The sequence below is a fragment of the Procambarus clarkii genome, chromosome 85 (genome assembly GCF_040958095.1).
Source record: "Procambarus clarkii isolate CNS0578487 chromosome 85, FALCON_Pclarkii_2.0, whole genome shotgun sequence".
Lineage (NCBI taxonomy): Eukaryota > Metazoa > Arthropoda > Malacostraca > Decapoda > Cambaridae > Procambarus > Procambarus clarkii.
This window is the reverse complement of record NC_091234.1, coordinates 20120173-20138780: the sequence shown is the minus strand read 5'-3', so window position 1 is coordinate 20138780 and position 18608 is coordinate 20120173. Positions and strand designations below refer to the sequence as shown.

General features: G+C 43.8%; 2 protein-coding genes across 2 annotated transcripts in view; one reads left to right on the top strand and one right to left on the bottom strand.

The window, feature by feature from the left end:
• The window catches only part of LOC123746722 (uncharacterized), a gene marked incomplete at its 5' end in the record, with an annotated part of 42440 nt that overhangs the window by 11681 nt on the left and 12151 nt on the right, over positions 1-18608 (bottom strand). The window contains 5 exon segments of the mRNA XM_069316795.1: positions 3752-4097; positions 4342-4504; positions 4724-5146; positions 7031-7169; positions 11820-11996. Of these exon segments, the coding sequence (XP_069172896.1) occupies positions 3776-4097; positions 4342-4504; positions 4724-5146; positions 7031-7169; positions 11820-11996 (1224 nt within the window).
• Positions 9620-10943, top strand: LOC123750549 (probable serine/threonine-protein kinase DDB_G0278665). Its single transcript, XM_045732656.2, has one exon. The coding sequence runs from the start codon at positions 10007-10009 to the stop codon at positions 10907-10909; it is 903 nt and encodes a 300-aa protein (XP_045588612.2). The 5' UTR covers positions 9620-10006; the 3' UTR covers positions 10910-10943.

The window sequence follows — 18608 nt, the reverse complement described above, 5'->3', positions numbered from 1 at the left end:
CCGGTCTCTGATCAGGCTGATAAATATCTTCAATAAAATCATTAAAATCAGTTACATTAAAAATAGTAGAGCTCCCCCACCCCTCAAAAAAAAAAAAAAAAAAAAACTTGTCTCAAACAAGTTCAATCAGTTTACCATCAGCTAAATTATTGTAAAAATCTGAAAAAATTATGTATGCAAATTGTGTTATGTCGATAAAGACAATATAAAATTATTATTAACATGACTTTATAAAACGGGAAAGCCTATTTTATTTGACATCACAACAACTGCTTCACCGGACGAGGCTAGAGAATGTTGATTAATTGGTACGAGTCTTAATCCTGGGGGTGATTAACTGCTGGATTATTTTGAGTATTTGGGGCTGATCTGAGAGTTACTTCCAATATCGCGGGAATGTGAGGGTGAATTACGCACTTGTTCCTACCTTTTTGTGGTTGTCAGGCTTCCTCTTCTCTTTTTCGTGGTGGTGTGAGAGGGGCTTCCTCCTCTCTTCCTCATGGTGGTGTGAGAGCTTCCTCCTCTCTTCCTCATGGTGGTGTGAGAGCTTCCTCCTCTCTTCCTCATGGTGGTGTGAGAGCTTCCTCCTCTCTTCCTCATGGTGGTGTGAGAGCTTCCTCCTCTCTTCCTCATGGTGGCGTGTGAGAGTTTCCTCCTCTCTTCCTCATGGTGGCGTGTGAGAGTTTCCTCCTCTCTTCCTCATGGTGGCGTGTGAGAGTTTCCTCCTCTCTTCCTCATGGTGGCGTGTGAGAGTTTCCTCCTCTCTTCCTCATGGTGGTGAGGGGCTTCCTCCTCTCTTCCTCATGGTGGCGTGTGAGAGTTTCCTCCTCTCTTCTTCATGGTAGCGTGTGAGAGTTTCCTCCTCTCTTCCTCATGGTGGTGTGAGGGGCTTCCTCCTCTCTTCCTCATGGTGGTGTGAGGGGCTTCCTCCTCTCTTCCTCATGGTGGTGTGTGAGGGCTTCCTCCTCTCTTCCTCATGGTGGTGTGAGGGCTTCCTCCTCTCTTCCTCATGGTGGTGGTGTGAGGGCTTCCTCCTCTCTTCCTCATGGTGGTGTGTGAGGGCTTCCTCCTCTCTTCCTCATGGTGGTGGGTGAGAGCTTCCTCCTCTCTTCCTCATGGTGGTGTGTGAGGGCTTCCTCCTCTCTTCCTCATGGTGGTGTGAGGGCTTCCTCCTCTCTTCCTCATGGTGGTGTGTGAGGGCTTCCTCCTCTCTTCCTCATGGTGGTGTGTGAGAGCTTCCTCCTCTCTTCCTCTTGGTGTGTGAGGGCTTCCTCCTCTCTTCCTCATGGTGGTGTGAGAGCTTCCTCATCTCTTCCTCATGGTGGTGTGAGAGCTTCCTCCTCTCTTCCTCATGGTGGTGTGAGAGCTTCCTCCTCTCTTCCTCATGGTGGTGTGAGGGGCTTCCTCCTCTCTTCCTCATGGGCGTGTGAGGGCTTCCTCCTCTCTTCCTCATGGTGGCATGTGAGGGCTTCCTCCTCTCTTCCTCATGGTGGCGTGTGAGAGCTTCCTCCTCTCTTCCTCATGGTGGTGTGAGAGCTTCCTCCTCTCTTCCTCATGGTGGTGTGAGGGGCTTCCTCCTCTCTTCCTCATGGGCGTGTGAGGGCTTCCTCCTCTCTTCCTCATGGTGGCGTGTGAGGGCTTCCTCCTCTCTTCCTCACGGTGGCGTGTGAGAGCTTCCTCCTTCCTCCTTCCGCCCGCACGAGAGCTAATGTTGGGAGACGCACCACAATGCTACCTACGTCAGTGGTTATTTGGGTAACTTCTTGTTGTTATTTCCGGTTCAGGCAAACGGAGATGGCTAACACGTGTCTTAAGAATTCTTCTTCTTGATGGTACGTGTAGTTTGCATAAAGGGTCTTATCCTCCCGGTGACTGCACGTCTTAAAGAGCACTTGATGCACTTGGCGCCATGGGCCGAGTTTTGTTTATATCGTCAGCTGATCGCGTCAGCTGATCTTCTGTTGTCAGAGCTTCGTTTTCTATGATTGTCCAGGCGGCTTAATTTATAGATATAAAATATTGCTTAATTTTTTCTTGGTAGAAGATATTTAGCCAATGCTTTAGCTGTTTGATATTTTATGTGTAGTGAGAGGTCTCCTCCCCTAATATATGCTCGATGTTAAAGGACATTTTTGAGGATGATAAGTATTTGTTTGATAATTCCGGCAGTATGATATCTGAAGTAGGGATGGTGATGCTAAATTGTCTCTGGAACATGGTAGTGGACGCAAAGTTCACTGATGTGTGTCCTGTATGTATAGCTGTGTGCTGTATGCATAGCTGTGTCCTGTATGTATAGCTGTGTGTTGTGTCACAGCCTCATGGTCAGTGTTAGGTCTATTTCTGTCTCTTAATGTGTCTGTTTCAAAGTTTCCCAGGTCTTTTTAATAGTGCCATAGTACTGTATAGTGAAGATCACCATGTATGGTGCCATAGTATAGTGAAAAGCACCATGTATACCATGTATGGTGCCATAGTATAGTGAAGAACACCATGTATGGTGCCACAGTATTTTGGACTTAAAATACTGGACTTTGTAGATATTTTGAGTCATTTGGACTCAATAGATGTTATTTGAGGAATATGCGAGAGTGATTTTTATCCAGGATGGCCCTCACACAATCTGTTGATGTAGAACGCTGAGGCTGAGCAAATTGTTAAAACTTCATAGTTTGATTAGTTTATATTATTTTAATTTTTAGCAGTTTTTTTCATCTCCTAATTTTGTGATATTAATTATACCAATATTTGCTTTACCGTTTGAATGGTAAACCATAGTTTGCTTTTACAGAATATATATATATATATATATATATATATATATATATATATATATATATATATATATATATATATATATATATATATATATATATATACAGTATATATATATATGTATCATCTGCTGTATGGCGTGAATATTTTCTCATCTTAACAGACGGTGATATTAGCTTGTCAGTATTATACACTGTTGTGTGGTAGTAGTTGACTTAGTAGTAGCAGCAGTAGCAGCAGCAGCAGCAGCAGCAGCAGCAGCAGCAGCAGCAGCAGTAGTAGCAGCAGCAGCAGCAGCAGCAGCAGCAGCAGCAGCAGCAGCAGCAGCAGCACTAACAACAGAAGATTGTTCCCTTATCTTAGGCCAAAATATGCAGCGGCCGAACATGCCAGAACTGCAAAGTCAACTCCAGAATAATGAGAACTGCCAAAGAGTTAAACGAAAGCACTTGCCGGAAACAGCAAGTAACTTTCCAACTAGTATCCCAAGTACCAGGAACCTGGCTGGGGCCGGGTACTGCTAAACTGGTTCAGACATTCAGTACCTGGGTCTTTCATTTGTTCATCATGTGTTACAAAATTAATGTGAATTTCGTGTGCGGCACTTTTGCTTAACATTATAACAACCAAAAAGTGCTTTTATACAACCATAAATTAATATTTAGCGATGACATCTCCGCGTTGATGTGGAGTCTGACGTGTTGAATCCAACGACACTTTGAAATGAACTCTTCAAATGGAAATTCATCAAAATACACTGAATTTGAGCTGCTATGGAACTGAGGTTTCACACGTTGGTAGATTATGTTGACCAGACCACACACTAGAAGTTGAAGGAACGACGACGTTTCGGTCCGTCCTGGACCATTCTCAATCGACTTGAGAATGGTCCAGGATGGACCGAAACGTCGTCGTCCCTTCAACTTCTAGTGTGTGGTCTGGTCAACATACTTCAGCCACGTTATTGTGACTTCACCTGCATTTGGTAGATTATGATGTGCTAGGCAACAGGGTTCAGATATTGGAAGAGCTTCTTCTGCATCGTCTGCCTACAGTTGCCCTTCATCTGCGCCTCCAGCATCTTCTTCTCGTTGGCGGCAAGGCGACGCTCCAAGCAGATTTCGATGTCTTCATTAGCCATTAGACTCGCGAGGTTCAGTTCTTTGACAACGAAGTGGTCAGGACCCAGAGCAAATATTATCTGGGGCTCGGCCTCCTCCAGTAGTCGAAGGCCCTCACGGAATTCCTTGAAGTAGATCCTGGCTTTACCCAGTTTGAAAAGGAATATGGAGTAGGTAGGATGATCTGCTCCGTAGCAGTACCTGTGGGGAGAAGTGCATTTTTTTAGTCAATATTAGCTGTTGGAACATGAAAGATAGATTATATTAATCAGGAAAATTAGATAGGACAATGTTATAGAGTACATTTGTTGTTGACCAGACCACACACTAGAAGGTGAAGGGACGACGACGTTTGGGTCCGTCCTGGATCCCTTCCCCCCCCCCCCACCTTTTCCCCTTCTACCTGTCAAGTCCCCTGACATCAATCATGTCAAGTTCTCCTCACCTCATTCCTGCGAGGTTCTCTTCGCCGTAATCAAGAGCTCGACTCCAGAAGCCCTTGAACATGGCGGCGTTGAAGGCGAAGTCGAGAGTACGAACTCTCCAGACGTTCTTGTGGTGGAAGAGGTTACCCTGCATCGCTATCACCTCCAGCAGCTGCTCCACATCTGCCTCAACGTTAAGGAACGTCTCTCCGTACTCCATTAGCAAAGGTTATCATCTAATATAGTCTCTGAAGTGTCATATATGCGGGGAAAACCACATGTGAAAAATAGAAAATGCTAAACGGGATTTTTGGGGTCAATTCGCCTTCATCAGAGCAAAATAGAATCTATTTTGCTCTGATGAAGGCGAAATTGAGGAGAAAATTGAGAGAAAACGGATACTGGGATTCTCCTCGGTCATGGTCTTGAGGGTGTTTTTGGTAAAGGCGACGGCGTCTTGGTACCTCTTGACGGTGGCGGCCGGCACCTCCTGTCCACACTCCCTGCATCTTCCCGGCTGGCCTGCGCCCGGCTGCCCTGCGCCCGGCTGCCCTGCGCCCGGCTGCCCTGTAGCCGGCTGCCCAGCGCCTGGCTGCCCAGCGCCCGGCTGCCCTGCGCCCGGCTGCCCTGCGCCCGGCTGCCCTGTAGCCGGCTGCCCAGCGCCTGGCTGCCCAGCGCCCGGCTGCCCTGCGCCCGGCTGCCCTGCGCCCGGCTGCCCAGCGCCCTGCTGCCCAGCGCCCGGCTGCCCAGCGCCCGGCTGCCCAGCGCCCGGCTGGCCTGTCCTCGTCTCGGGGATGAACACGGGCGCCTTACACTCGACGTTCTCTACAAGGAAAACGGAGGGGGGATAAAAGCCTATTATATATTACATAATAATCAAATAGTTTTCGCTTTTTGTTTCATAAAAGAGAAACATTGTCATCAGCTATTTATTTTATAGTCATATTTAGTTATATTTATATATAGTCATCAGCTATATTTTTTTGCAATTCATAAATTGCCAAAAATGGCGCATTCTCATTTCAAGTCATATGTGGTTCCCTCTCCTTCTCATTATGCACTCTCCTTCCTCACATCTCTCACCTGCCCCTCACCAGGGATACGAGTGGAAGCTGTTGGGCCTCTCTCAACACCTGTGAAAAGGCCTAATGTCTAAGAAACTGGGGGGGGGGACCCCAAGATGCTCTAATTTATACATCAGTATCCCTTTCAAAATTATATTCAAGTATTGAGAAAGAAAATGATGGAACTCCCGAAGGAAATAAACTTTGTGATAAATGGCAACTTGGTTTTAAAGAGAGGAATATCGAATATTAATTATATACAATTATATAATTATATTAATTATATATATATCCCTGGAAACACAACCCGAAACTGTCTCTAATTTCCGCTTGTTACAACTTGTAATAAAGTTGTTACATCTTGGCTTAACGTGTATATGACGTATTAGAACGTTGTTACAACTTGCTATATTGGTTGTTATAACTGGTTAGGAGGTGTTAAAACTTGTTCCAACGTTGTACCAACGTCGTAGTTTCGGTGTGTGTGTGGCGGGATGTCATGCCTAACAAACTTAATAGAGTTCTAGAACAAAGTTACCAAAAGACACGAGGGAAGCTGGGTAGATCAGTTGCTTCTTCCAGAAAGGTCATACACCTTTAGATATTGCTGTACAAAATAAGGTGAGTGGATAATATGGAGAAATAAGCAAGGATAACGGGAAGAACACTGAGTAGGGTAAAGGAGTACTTAAGGGAGATGAAACAAAACAAGATTGATATGAAAGTGCACACTCAGGAGGACTGTAGAGCACCCTAGGAAGACCTTGACAACCTCCAGGGGGCAGATTCACGAAGCAGTTACGCAAGCACTTACGAACCTGGGGCCAGATCCACGAAGCAGTTACGCAAGCACTTACGAACGTGTACATCTTTCCTCAATCTTTGACGGCTTTGGTTACATTTATTAAACAGTTTACAAGCATGAAAACTTGCCAATCAACTGTTGTTATTGTTATAAACAGCCTCCTGGTGCTTCGGAGCTCATTAACTGTTAAATAATTGTAAACAAAGCCGCCAAAGATTGAGAAAAGATGTACAGGTTCGTAAGTGCTTGCGTAACTGCTTCGTGAATCTGGCCCCAGGAGTGGTGGCAGAGAACACGTGTAAGGTGATGACGAGGAGAATAAGGTGGCAGGAGACCAGAAAGAATCTATGAAAGTATATAAAACATTTATAATTCTAAACAATAACATTTTCAAGACCATGTACAGAGTCTGTATGGGACCACTGCTAGAGTGTGCGGCACTGGAATGGAATCCTCACTTTGTGAAGCAAAAACAATATAATATACATCGGTTTGCAATAAGATTTGTACAGAATTAGTAAGAGCTCAGCTATGAGGAAAAATTTTGTGACGTCAACCTCATGACTATATAGGAAAGAAGGAGCAAAAGGGACATGATCACTACATCCATGATACAGACGGGGAATAGATTAGGACGAGGAACAACCTTTTTAAATTTCGAAAAAATAAGACTAGTTGATATCAGTGGAAACTCGAAAGGCAATTATGTCGTAAACATGTAAGGAAACAAATCCACAAAGGCCGTGACGAGGATTCGAACCTACGTCCCTTCCTTCACCCACCACACTCACCACACACTCATCTACCTCACTCACGACCTTCCAATACACAAATACCCACCACAGACGATGGAGTTCTCAATCCGGGCCCTCTCCTCGTCCTGGCAGAGGCTGCAGTCACACCAAAAGAACCACTTCTTGTACAGATTCTCCCGTCGACTGGTCACGCTGTTTACCGGATCCACGTAGCCAATGCGACACTGTGAATGGTGAACCAGAGTTAACAGTGAGCCAGGATAAGAGCCAGGGGTAATAGAAAAAGCTAGGGATATTAGTAAGTCAGGGATAATGGTGAGGAAGGATGTCTGAAGACGTTGACCAGACCACACACTAGAAGGTGAAGCGACGGACCGAAACGACGACGTTTCGGTCCGTCGTGGACCATTCTCAAGTCGATTGAGGATATTTGACCTACCTGCAAAGACTGCCCTGCATGCTACGGTGCCAATATCAATGGTAACCACTGTGAAGGCTCACAGTAGAGGGAACTAACGTATGCACAGGCACCCGCCGAGGTTCAATGCACCTCAGAATTAGAAAGTGAATCGGAATTACAACTGTACACTTCTGTACGAATCAAAATCTAAAAGCATAATCTTACAATTACAATCGCCGTGATAATCTTACAATGCACCAAGATATCACATTAACATGATGTAGCGATTAGACAATTAGTAGAAGCCATGATGAGGTTCCCACTGTGTACATACTGGGTACTCCCAAAGACACTGAGTACTCCCAGAGACACTGCGTACTCCCAGAGACACTGCGTACTCCCAGAGACACTGCGTACTCCCAGACACACTACGTACTCCCAGAGACACTGCGTACTCCTAGAGACACTACGTACTCCCAGAGACACTGCGTACTCCCAGAGACACTGCGTACTCCCAGAGACACTGAGTACTCCCAGAGGTACTGCGTACTCCCAGAGACACTGCGTACTCCCAGAGACACTGAGTACTCCCAGAGGTACTGCGTACTCCCAGAGACACTGCGTACTCCCAGAGACACTGCGTACTCCCAGAGACACTGCGTACTCCCAGAGACACTGCGTACTCCCAGAGACACTGCGTACTCCCAGAGACACTGCGTACTCCCAGAGACACTGCGTACTCCCAGAGACACTGCGTACTCCCAGAGACACTGCGTACTCCCAGAGACACTGTGTACTCCCAGAGACACTGCGTACTCCCAGAGACACTGAGTACTCCCAGAGACACTGCGTCCTCCCAGAGACACTGAGTACTCCCAGAGGTACTGCGTACTCCCAGAGACACTACGTACTCCCAAACACACACACTAATCACTGCAAAAGATTACATATCACCAAGACATTAATAACAATCAAATAATCAAGTCATAAAACAATAATAACCAAAGTTATCAACATTAATTACTCAGACCAAACTTGAAAGCGGCGATGATCTGGATAGTCCGTAGGTCGCTAAGACGACCTTCAGGCCCTTCAGTGATTAAGGATCACAGCGATAATTAACGATCTAGCGGGGAAGATCACCTCGTTACTTCTGGAGACAGTAGCGCCGCGCGACTTCTTACAATCACTCACTACGGGGTAAGATTGTTGAGGTGAGAAACTCAGTTTCTTCACAATCTTTTATCATATTGCTCGCTGCGCGAGCATCCTCATTATCACACTATTCACCAACACCATCACTACCACAATACTCACCATCATCATCACTACCACACTACTCACCATCATCATTACTACCACACTACACACCATCATCACTACCACACTACACACCATCATCACTACCACACTACACACCATCATCACTACCACACTACACACCATCATCACTACCACACTACACACCATCATCACTACCACACTACTCACCATCACTACCACACTACACACCATCATCACTACCACACTACTCACCATCATCATCACTACCACACTACTCACCATCACTACCACACTACTCACCAACACCATCACTAACACACTACTCACCAACACCATCACTACCACACTACTCACCATCATCACTACCACACTACTCACCAACACCATCACTACCACACTACTCACCAACACCATCACTACCACACTACTCACCATCATCACTACCACACTACTCACCATCATCACTACCACACTACTCACCAACACCATCACTACCACACTACTCACCAACACCATCACTACCACACTACTCACCATCATCACTACCACACTACTCACCATCATCACTACCACACTACTCACCACCACCATCACTACCACACTACTCACCACCACCATCACTACCACACTACTCACCAACACTAACACACTACTCACCAACACCATCACTACCACACTACTCACCATCATCACTACCACACTACTCACCATCATCACTACCACACTACTCACCATCATCATCACTACCACACTACTCACCATCATCACTACCACACTACTCACCATCATCATCACTACCACACTACTCACCAACACTAACACACTACTCACCACCACCATCACTACCACACTACTCACCACCACCATCACTACCACACTACTCACCAACACTAACACACTACTCACCAACACCATCACTACCACACTACTCACCATCATCACTACCACACTACTCACCATCATCACTACCACACTACTCACCATCACTACCACACTACTCACCAACACCATCACTACCACACTACTCACCATCACTACCACACTACTCACCACCATCACTACCACACTACTCACCATCACTACCACACTACTCACCAACACCATCACTACCACACTACTCACCATCATCACTACCACACATCTTGACAGTCGCCGTCAAACTGCACTTGACAAGTTGAGGGATAAAGTCCTGTCAATAATGTGTACGGTGTTGCTAAGACAAGTTGACGGGTGATCAAAATGGTGTGAGGACCATGAACATTTTCCCTTGCCTGCCCCTCTGGCCAGCCCTGGTGATCCTCTTGACTATATTGTCTGGCATCTAGGATATTAGCACCTGCTTAACTAGCTGGCCATGTGACTAGTTAGTCTGGCAAAATGGAGCGTCTTGGGGCTCACGACGTGGCGCAGCTCCTAAGGAAGAAAATAAAAACTCTTGGTTTCGGGTTTTTCGGTACAGTGGACCTTGTTAACTGGCACGGAGAGCAGGCTGCACTTAAAGTAGCCATCGATGCATCGGCTGCTGAGAGCTTCGAGCGGGAAGCCAGCGTCTTGTCAGAGCTGAAGGGGGCTGGAGGCGCGCCCCTCCTACTGGCGGTGTCTCACGACCCCTCAGCTCTCCTGACGACTTATAAAGGAAGCACCAACCTGGACAAGGTAATGTGGGACCAACAGTACGACTTGGTGAAGATCGGACTCCAGGTCGGCATAAAACTATTGCACATCCATTCAAAGGGCTATGTTCATAATGATGTAAAATCCGATAACATTATGATTCAAGGATCACCCCAGCAGCCTAAAATTAGCCTGATTGATTTCGGCCTGGCCTGCAAGAGCGGGAAATCTGTCTTCACGAAAGACGACTACTTGGATCTCCCGTTCTTCGCCCCAGAAGTTCTTGACGGGCACCGCAGCACATTTGCCGCCGATGTGTTTTCCTACGGTCGCTTGATGCAACAGATCCTAGAGGTAACAGGTACCAAAGATCCGGTACTAGTGAACCTGTTCCAAGAGGCGACATTGTCCAACCAAGAGTGGCGGCCATCCCTGCCCAACCTGCTCCGCCGCCTACAAGACCACATCAGAGACGACACCACCACGGACTCCACCTTCCACCGAGACCGCAAGAGGATTGAGCGGTATGAGGCAAAGTGCGCCAAGTGGGGGACAGACAGAGACGGACTGAGGATGCCTAAGGAGCAGGTTATGAGGGACAAGGCGCGGACGGAGGACTATTTATGCTTTCTCCGGGAGAAAATGTATGGTATCTTCACCCTGTGAGAAGGAACTGATTTAACATTATTAAGTTTATAATAAAAATTAAAGAAATAAAAAGTACTTTTATTAAATTACATATTTTTTGTGTTATTAATGTGTGTGTGAGTGTGTTGAGAATTGGTAAAACTCCATTCATTTACAAGCATCCACACGGCCTGTCTGTCTCTAGAACATCACTTCTTAATGTATTCCATTTTGTTAACTACTCGGACACTGAACAAATTCTTCCTAATGTCTTTGGTCTTCCTTAACCACTCTCACACCATGGGCACCAATCCTTCCCTCCGTCCCATCCCAAATCCTTATCCTGATCCCTTCCCAGTGCTATATAGTCGTAATGGCTTGGTGCTTTCCACCTGATAGTTCCCTTCACTCTCACACCAGAGTCGATGAGACGATGAGTCCCAATAACGTGGCTGAAGATATGATGACCCATATGATGAAGATGGAGAAGCGAGTACAATGTTCCGGTCCATCATGGACCATAATGAAATCATGTGTGTCTTGATGATGACATGATAATGACTTGATAACGGTTATAGTACGGACCAAAAAGGTTACCGTTTCTCCATCTTCTGATGTGTCATTAGTCATCAGGATGAGGATTTGGGATGGGACGGGTGAGGGAAGGAATGGTGCCCAAGCACTTGTGGACGGTCGGGGGATTGAACGCCGACCTACATGACGCGAAACCCTCGCTCTACCGCCCAGCCCAAGTGGTTGGGAGAAGTCTTCTTCAATAACTAAGTGTAAAAACATTTTCACCAGAAACAGTACTGAATCAGCCTTAATACAAATCACAAAGCCATTCGTGGCTTACCATTTAACAAGACCCCATGTATACCATTTTACACTTACCACCATCTCAATTCTCTCTGTCAAATTGACAGTCTGTCCCTTCCGTCCGTCTTACCTTACTGTAGTCGAGGACGGGCATGTCAACGAGGGTTCTAATCTGAACCTTCTTGCCGGTGAAGGAGATGAAACAGTTGGGCTTGCAGGCATGATCAAAGATGGAGGCTGAGAGATACATAGCCGAGCCAATAGTCAAGAGTGTCTTCTCCATCAGACTGAATCTGTTCACCAGCATCTGTGTCGAGGAGATGATAATTATTATTATTAACTTCTTTATATATTATTTTATTTATTAGGATCGGTAATAAAGGAGGTAACACGGCAGACATAAATAATTACTGACCCATATCGAATCTACCTATATTATCAAAAATATTTGAAAAAAATTATTTACAAACAGCTCTACTCCTATCATGTAAAATTCAATATACTTAGTCCCTGTCAGTTTGGCTTCCGCTCCCAAAAGAGTACCAATGATGCCATTGTTAGTCTGCTTGACTTAATCTGCTCAGCCCTTGACAAAAGTGAATATCCGATTGGACTCTTCATCGACCTGAGAAAGGCCTTTGATACTGTTAACCATAACGACCTCTTACTTAAACTCCAAGATTATGGAGTCCGTGGCCTTGCCCTGAACTATATCCGATCTTATCTTAGTGAGAGACACCAATATGTAGCCATCAATGATATAACCTCTCCTACTCTACCACTAACCGTAGGGGTACATCCTAGGACCCCTCCTGTTTCTTATATACATAAATGATCTCCCTAATGTCTCTAACATGCTTAAACCTATATTGTTTGCTGATGATACTACTCTCATCTACTCTGACCCCAACCCACTCATGTTAAATAATATTGTTAACAATGAATTAAAAAAAGTCCACTTGTGGATGTCAACCAACAAACTCACACTAAACATAGAAAAGGCCTACTATATCTTATTTGGAAACAAATCAACAAATGCAATTCAACTTCAGATAGATAATGTAAACATTAGCAATAAAAATGATGGAAAGTTCCTTGGCCTGTACTTAGACAAGAGACTCAACTTCAGCACCCATATACAACACATAACTTAAAAGGTTTCTAAAACAGTTGGTATACTCTCTGAGATCAGATATTATGTACCCTACTCTGCTCTCCTCTCACTCTATTATGCACTTATCTATCCCTATCTTACTTATGGTATCTGTGCTTGGGGTTCAACCTCTGCAAACTACCTCAAGCCCATCATCATCCAGCAAAAGTCTGCTATCAGGACAATAACTAACTCTACCTTCAGATAACACACAGCTCCCTTGTTCAAATCCCTAAACATGCTAAACATAAATTCACTCCATACATTCTCTTGTGTAAATTACGTGTATAAAACCCTTTTTCTAAGTGCAAACCCTGTTCTGAAACTCTTCCTGGACAGATGTAATAGAACACATGCCAACCACACCAGACATAAATATCTCTTTGATATCCCCAGAGTCAAACTTAATCTATATAAACACTCTATGCAAATAAAGGGACCTAGTCTAGGGAACTCACTCCCTAATGATTTGAAAAGCTGTCCAACTTTTGCCTTATTCAAAAATAAAACCAAAAAGTACCTAATTTCATCTTCATGGTTTTCTACCAAGTGCTATATCTTCACACTGTATCTAGTGCTACTCAATCCCCCAATATTTGTACCTAAGCCATATTACTTTACCATTGTAATCTTAGATATAATCTGATATCATGGTTGTTGTATTGAGTGCATTTTCTACTGCATCATTCCTTGAAACTTTTCCTGGAAATAATCCTCATATTGTGCTTCAGTGAACCAATGTATAACCCTGAAATGTTATCCTCATGTACCTAGTAATCCTTGTTTCTTTATTGTTTATTGTTATTATTGTGTATTATTCTAATCTGCTTTTGAGTCAAAATTTCTTCAAATTACCTGTAAACATTTTTTGTTGATTTTACTGTAATTATTCTACTTAAAATTATCTGTACTTGTAAAGAAAACCTGTAAAATACCTGCTAACATTTTATTTATCAATTTTACTGTTAATTTATCATTTATTTTTTCTCTTAGTTTAAGGACTTGCCCGAAACGCTATGCGTGCTAGTGGCTTCACAAGAATGTTAATTCAACTTATTTTCTATATTCTCTGTTAAAACCCAATGTAACTTCTTGCATATAAATAAACAAATAAATAAATAAATAAATAAATAAATAAATAAATAAATAAATAAATAAATAAATACATAAATAAATAAATATTGACAAAGTTTAATTACAATTTTGCCTAATCTGAGGATTTCAATTAAGTCTTACTAAAGTGAGGATAATGTTGGTATTCACTGTCACGCAGGACAGAGGGTCATACACAAGACAATAGGTCTAAACTGTAGGCTGAAGCACATATATAATATCTATATAATATCATGGTTACAGTCTATGTTTTAATATATGAATATGTAAAATCAACTTTCTATTGTGCACTGCCACACAAGGGCAGGAATGGGTTCATAAGAGATGCAACTTAAAAAATAATAAAAGAAAATTGTTCCTCATTCTTTAAAATGGACAAGCAAATTTTGGATAAATTGTTAGGATGTCATCCAGGATACCTGAGTCAATGAAATAATTACACAGCTGGTGGTACAAGAGGCCAGGAGGTCTAAAATCCTTTACGGTTTCACATTCATCAATATAGTGTTCTAGTGAGTGCATTAAAGGTTTATCACAGAGTTTACAATCTGAGTATTCTGGTAGTGGCTCAGCCTCACTAACCTGCCAGATGAGTCTATAGCCAAGGCAAATTACCACAATGACTACATCACATTGCCTGGTCCGGTTACTGTGCTGACCATACAAATACTTATTATTACAAAACTTGTCATAACATTTAATACTGCAGCTTTCAGGTTTCTGGGCATTTCTTAGTTCTTCTAAATCTGAATTAATTTCTTTAATTTGTATGTTTATAATAACTGTATTAGATAGTCCAAAGTCATAATCAATGTTTTCTTTCCTGCAAGCCTCATTGGCCAATCGATCTACAAAGTCATGTTTTCCAACTCCAACATGGAATGGGATCTACACAAATTTTATACAATAGTTATTATCATTGGCAAAAACTCCATTCCATTTAATATTACAAGCTACTTCAGACATACATTGTGATGGGTTATTTAAGGACTGCAGAGCACTTTTAGAGTCACAGAATATCACTTCACCACCATTGAGCTTAAGGTACTCAGTGGCTAGATAAATACCCAATAGCTCGGTCTGTGTCGTGCTTGCCCAGTTGTTCAATCTCTGTGTACTAGACATGATCATTTCATTCCCTTTATGTACTGCACATGCACAACCTGTTCTACCAGTGCCTAACTGCACAGAGCCATCAGTAAAGGCATAGGATTCAGTTGGTTTGAGATTTTGAAGATGACTGTCAATAGCTTCTAATGTTATAGATCTCATAGTTTCAGTGTTATACATTTGTTTTACACTGATGGGGGTATAATGCAGAGAGACCTCCACATCTTTCCAAGGGGGAATATAGTGAACAGTTTTATCAGGGTTAAGAGACACAATTAGTTTCAGAAGATTATAGGCACAACAACTGAGCCACACACTGTAAGGAGCTTTTTGCGGCGGATTGAGGGAACAGTCAGAATTGTTTAGAATGGATCTCTATTTAAACGGAATAGAGCTAGAGGGACCATTATTTTTGTAAAGTTTTGGCACAAAACAAACTACTAAGTAGAACTATTCTCTCGTAAACTGAAGATAATTTTAGTTCCTTTCTCATGTTAACAATTCTGACAATTCGAGGACAACCCAGGATGATGCGCATGGCATCATTCTGCACTACATCTAGGCCTTCAAGTATTAGATTTGGGGGTAAGGTCTATTCAAAGGACTCTCGTACATGGGATCTCAATCCTCTTCTGATTGATCTCATTAAATTGGCTTCTGCAAACATTGATATAAAGGAGTTAGTGTCCCATATCAGATCCGTTGACATGTCCCTACAACGTATTGGGTCCCGCACCGGCCCTTTGGGGTAGTGGAGGTGTCGGCTCCGGTGGTGGAAGTTAAACGGTGTGTTTGTTTTTCACTGTGACTTTCCGGTTCCTTCCTGGGAGGTACTCCCTCACCTACTTCAGCACTGTTACAGATATACAAGAACGCACGCGCGCGCGCACACCCACACCCACCCACACACACACACACACACACACACACACACACACACACACACACACACACACACACACACACACACACACACACACACACACAGTCTCTCTCTCTCTCTCTCTCTCTCTCTCTCTCTCTCTCTCTCTCTCTCTCTCTCTCTCTCTCTCTCTCTCTCTCTCTCTCTCTCTATCTCTCTCTCACTCTCTCTCACTCTCTCTCTCTCTCTCTCTCTCTCACTCTCTCTCTCTCTCTCTCTCTCTCTCTCTCTCTCTCTCTCTCTCTCTCTCTCTCTCTCTCTCTCTCTCTCTCTCTCTCTCTCTCTCTCTCTCTCTCTCTCTCCTCCCTTCCCCCCTGGAGCATAGGCTTTAATTAAGACCCCATGTTTGAAGTAGATTTTGAAGGTTTCAAACTGGGTGTCCACAACCACAAGCTTTTCGCAGGGAAATCATCAAAGAGAGATTTAATGGGTATTTTAATTGGACATTCGTACCCGCGGCTGTGCTACAGATGGTGCCCAAGCGGCCCTGGTGTTCTCTTCTACACAGGTCGAAGATCAGGGCGGTCGATGAAGAGGATGGGAGGGATAGAAGATTGGGAGGTAGGACGAGGGTCGAGGCTTGAGAGGGGAGGGATAGGTATGGTGAGAAATAGGGTTAATTTCACATCGGAATCAAGTATAACGAGCCAAGAATATACCCGTCAAACACACACCGAAAGAGGTGTATACACACCTGTACAGGTGTGTGTACACCTGTACACACACCGTACAGGTGTACACACACCTGTACGACGTTGGTATAACGTTCCAACAAGTTTTAACACCTGCTAACCAGTTATAACAACCAATATAGCAAGTTGTAACAACGTTCTAATACGTCATAAACACGTTAAGCCAAGATGTAACAACTTTATTACAAGTTGTAACAAGCGGAAAATAGAGACAGTTTCGGTTTGTGTTTCCAGGGATTTTGAGCCACGGGAAATAAGATAAGAGTCTGGAATGTCATCAATTTGAAGACAGCAGAACAGTGCAAACCTGGAACTAGCAGATCCATTGTTTACTACAGTGAAAAGGCCCACACACTTTTCACATGTGTGAAAACAACATGTGTAAAACATGTGTATGGGGCAAATAACTACATCAGCTGACTAACAGATGTTGTCACATCTCACAATCGACTTGAGAATGGTTCCGGGGTCAGATTCACGAAGCAGTTACGCAAGCACTTACGAACCTGGGGCCAGATTCACGAAGCAGTTATGCAAGAACTTACGGACCTGGGGCCAGATTCACGAAGCAGTTACGCAAGAACTTACGAACCTGGGGCCAGATTCACGAAGCAGTTACACAAGAACTTACGAACCTGTACATCTTTCTTCAATCTTTGACGGCTTTGGTTACATTTATTAAACAGTTTACAAGCATGAAAACTTGCCAATCAACTGTTGTTATTGTTATAAACAGCCTCCTGGTGCTTCGGAGCTCATTAACTGTTTAATAACTGTAAACAAAGCCGCCAAAGATTGAGAAAAGATGTACAGGTTCGTAAGTACGTGCGTAACTGCTTCGTGAATCTGATTCCCAGGTCGGACCGAAACGTCGTCGTCCCTTCACCTTCTAGTATATGGTCTGGTCAACATACTTCAGCCACGTTATTGTGACTCATCGCCTACAGATGTTGTCACAGCTCGAATAAGTCTTGGCTACAAGTATCTCTGGCAGTTCGGCTTGTATAGGGATCTAGATGAAGTAAAGTGTAAAGTGTGTGGACAAAGCCAGGGACACACACTCGAACACTCTATCTTGGATTGTAAAATTGAGCCATTTAGAGGTAAATCTAAACTCACGCTGTATGATATCGCAACCTATCTTGGATAAAATAGCTGAAATCCTTGCGCTGTATCCATATTTCGCTCCCAATAGGTAAACGACATATGAGATTAAGAAACAAGTAGTGTATTGTGAAGACTAATAATAAACTGCAGCTCCCCTGTGACTCTGTAATATCTCCATTGCTCAAACAATTATGTATTAGCGATAATTACCATTAATGTATAATGACTTACAGTAAATATATAGCTCTTGAAATAGAATATTCTCTGTAACTAGCTGACATTGTAACTATAGTGTGTGAAGGATAGATGTAATTGTTAATGTAATAGTCACCCCTCAGGTCTGATAAAGACCTTTTGTGCCCTCTGTAATCATTTTTGCGCTACCGCTCACAGGATCAGTATGGGGTGCACAATAAACTACCCGCCTCCGGTGGCACCAATCAAAATCAGGAACGATCCCATGGCAACAGGACAGAGATGATTAGTCAACGTTTTAATTCACCTGATGTCTCTGTTCACCTAGTGGTAATTAGGAACATAGAGAGTTGTTGTGGTCGTCATCCTGGAGACTACTTAAACTATTATATAAGCCACACCCCCCCCCCCCCACATACACACAAGGGGGCCCTGTAGCTGAATGGACAGCGCTTGGGACTCGTAATCCTAGGGTCCGGGTTCGATCCCCGGCGATGGCAGAAAACAAATGGGCAGAGTTTCTTTCACTCTGATGCCCCCTGTTACCTAGCAGTATATAGGTACCTGGGAGTTAAGCAGCTGTTACGGGCTGCTTCCTGAGTGTGTGTGTGTGTGTGTGTGTGTGTG